Source organism: Thamnophis elegans, chromosome Z, assembly GCF_009769535.1.
Source record: "Thamnophis elegans isolate rThaEle1 chromosome Z, rThaEle1.pri, whole genome shotgun sequence".
Lineage (NCBI taxonomy): Eukaryota > Metazoa > Chordata > Lepidosauria > Squamata > Colubridae > Thamnophis > Thamnophis elegans.
Window position 1 is genome coordinate 496,332 of NC_045558.1, and position 2,451 is coordinate 498,782.

At 51.3% G+C, this 2,451-nt stretch overlaps 1 protein-coding gene across 1 annotated transcript in view; it reads right to left on the minus strand.

Annotated features, from left to right (window-relative positions):
* Window positions 1–775, minus strand: part of LOC116520427 (enkurin-like) — a 7,066-nt gene extending 6,291 nt beyond the window's left edge. The window contains exon 1 of the mRNA XM_032234618.1: window positions 658–775. Within this exon, the coding sequence (XP_032090509.1) occupies window positions 658–752 (95 nt within the window). The 5' untranslated portion in view covers window positions 753–775. The remainder of the gene's footprint in view (window positions 1–657) is intronic.
* Between the last annotated feature and the right edge of the window lie 1,676 nt (window positions 776–2,451).

The following is a 2,451-nucleotide window of genomic DNA, read 5'->3' on the forward strand; positions in this document are numbered from 1 at the left end:
CCCTCCTCTCTCTCTGCTATTCTCTCTCTCTCTTTCTCCCCTTTCTCTCTCTACCTCCCTCCAATCTCTCTTTTTCCTTTCTGCCTCTCTCCCTCTCCTCCCACCCCCTCTCTCCCTCTTCTCTCTCTGCTATTCTCTCCCCCTCTTTCTCCTCTTTCTCTCTCTCCCTCTCTCCTCTCTCTCTTCCTCCTTTCTCCTCCTTGAACTTTTTTCTCTCTCTTTCTCGTCTTCTTTGCACTCCCTCTATCCTCTTCCCCCTCTCTGTCTTTCTCCTCTTTATCTCTCTCCCTCTTTCCCCACCCCTCTTCCTCTTCTCTCTCTGCTTTCCCCCTCTCTTTCTCCTCTCCTCTCTTCTCCATCTTTCTCTCCCCTTCCTCTCTCCCTCCTCTCTCTCTGCTACTCTCTCTCTTTCTCCCCTTTCTCTCTCCCTCTCTCTCTCTTTCTACTTTCTCTCTCTCTCCCACCCCGCTCTCCTTCTCTCTCTCCCTCTTTCTCCTCCTTGAACTCTTCTTTCTCCCTCCCTTTCCTCTCTTTCTCTCCCCCTCTCTCCCTCTTCTCTCTCTTTCTCCTCTATCTCCCTCTTCTCCTCTCTCCCTCTCTCTCTCTGTTCACCCCTTGATTTGGCTGCCTGATGGCCATTTCAGCCTCTACCTTAACTGTGGCCGGCTGGGCTCTTCCTCCCTGGTGGGCAGCCAGTGGTAGATGCTCTCCTGCTTCTCGGATTGAGGCTGGGGGCAGAGAACCTCAGCCATTTTGGCCGGGGGGCTCCCAGGGAAAGCCGGGCTGAAATGACAGAAGGGAGAATTTAAGGGTGGGGATTAGGGAGATTCTCAAGTTGGGAAATTAAATGGGGGGGGGGAGAAGCCAGAGCAGAAGGGGGCCCTATCCCCCCCACTGGGGGGTCTCTCAAAGTTACAGGATGGGGGGTCCTGAGACCTTAAAAAGCCCCCTCAATTGTTCAATTTTTCTCCTAATTCAGCCCCCAACCCCTGAAATTGGGGGAGGAAATTTCTTGCATGGGCCCTGCTTTTTGGCAAGGGAGGGGGGGGTTTCCTCTCCCCACACCTCTGGAAGGAAAAGGGGCTTCCACTGTCCGGTAGTGGCAGTTAGTTCTGAGGGGGAGGAGCCTGCAGAGGCCCCACCCACAGGGTTCTGGGGCTCCTGAAGGGAGCCAGAACTGCATAGGGAGGCCCATGAGTCCCTATGAACCCCCATTGGCAGGAATCCCCATAAAGTCTCAACACCCCTCCCCCAACTGGAGTATTTCATATATATCGGAATCGGGGAGGGGTGGAAAGTCCCGGCAGAACATGGGGGACCCCTGATATCCATTTTGGGCTCCCTCCCCATAGCGTGACCCACAGATTACCCATCTGTAGTGGACAGTTGGGGGGGTTCTTCTCCCCCTGGAAGGTTGAGTTAGAGGAGAAAGAGTTAGTTAGTTAGGGGGCAGAGGTGAAATCTAAATTGAAATCCCACCAGGCTCAAGGTTGACTCAGCCTCCTGTCCTTCCGAGGTGGGTCAAATGAGGACCCAGATTGTTGGGGGCAAGAGCCTGACTCTGTAAACCGCTTAGAGAGGGCTGTAAAAGCTCTATGAAGCGGTATATAAGTCTTAAGGGCTATTGCTATTAATTCAAACAATCCATCCACCAGAATAGAGCTGGAAGGGACCACTGAGGTCTTCTAGTCCAACCCCATCTTTGAGCAGGAGTCCCTATATTATTCTGTCCAACCATAAACATCTCCAGTGGTGAAGCACCCATAGCTTCCAGTGGCCAGCAGTTCCACTGGTTAATTGTCCTGACTGTTAGGAAGTTTCTCCTTAATTCCAGGTTGCATCTCTCCTTGATTAGTGTCCATCCATTGTTTCTCATCTTGTCCTCTGGTGCTTTGGAAAATAAGTTGACCCTCAAATACTGAAAAACTACTGTTGCGTTTTTTTTTTGGCTGGTTTTCTGGCCATTTTCTGGGCAATTTTTGGGCTATTTTTAGCCTGGATAATGGTCTGAAAACAGCCTGAAAATGGCCCAGAAAACCAACCAAAAATGGCCTTTTTTCAGGCCATTTCCCGGCGCTCTGGCGCTTGCGAAGACCAACACAGCGGAAACCAGAAGGGCAGCTGGCAACGGTGTTCATGATCAACAGAGAGGGAGGGTCCTGCGTGCCACCTTTGACACGTGTGCCATAGTTTCGCCATTATGGTTATATAGAGCAGTGTTTCTCAACCTTGGCAACTTGAAGATGTCTGGACTTCAACTCCCAGAATTCCCCAGCCAGCATTCGCTGGCTGGGGAATTCTGGGAGTTGAAGTCCAGACATCTTCAAGTTGCCAAGGTTGAGAAACACTGATATAGAGTATGTCGATGGCATCAAGATTACCTTATGCGCAAACGTGGAAGGGCACTTCGATCCCCAGAATGGACGAAGGGCTGCCAGATTTGATGGAGTT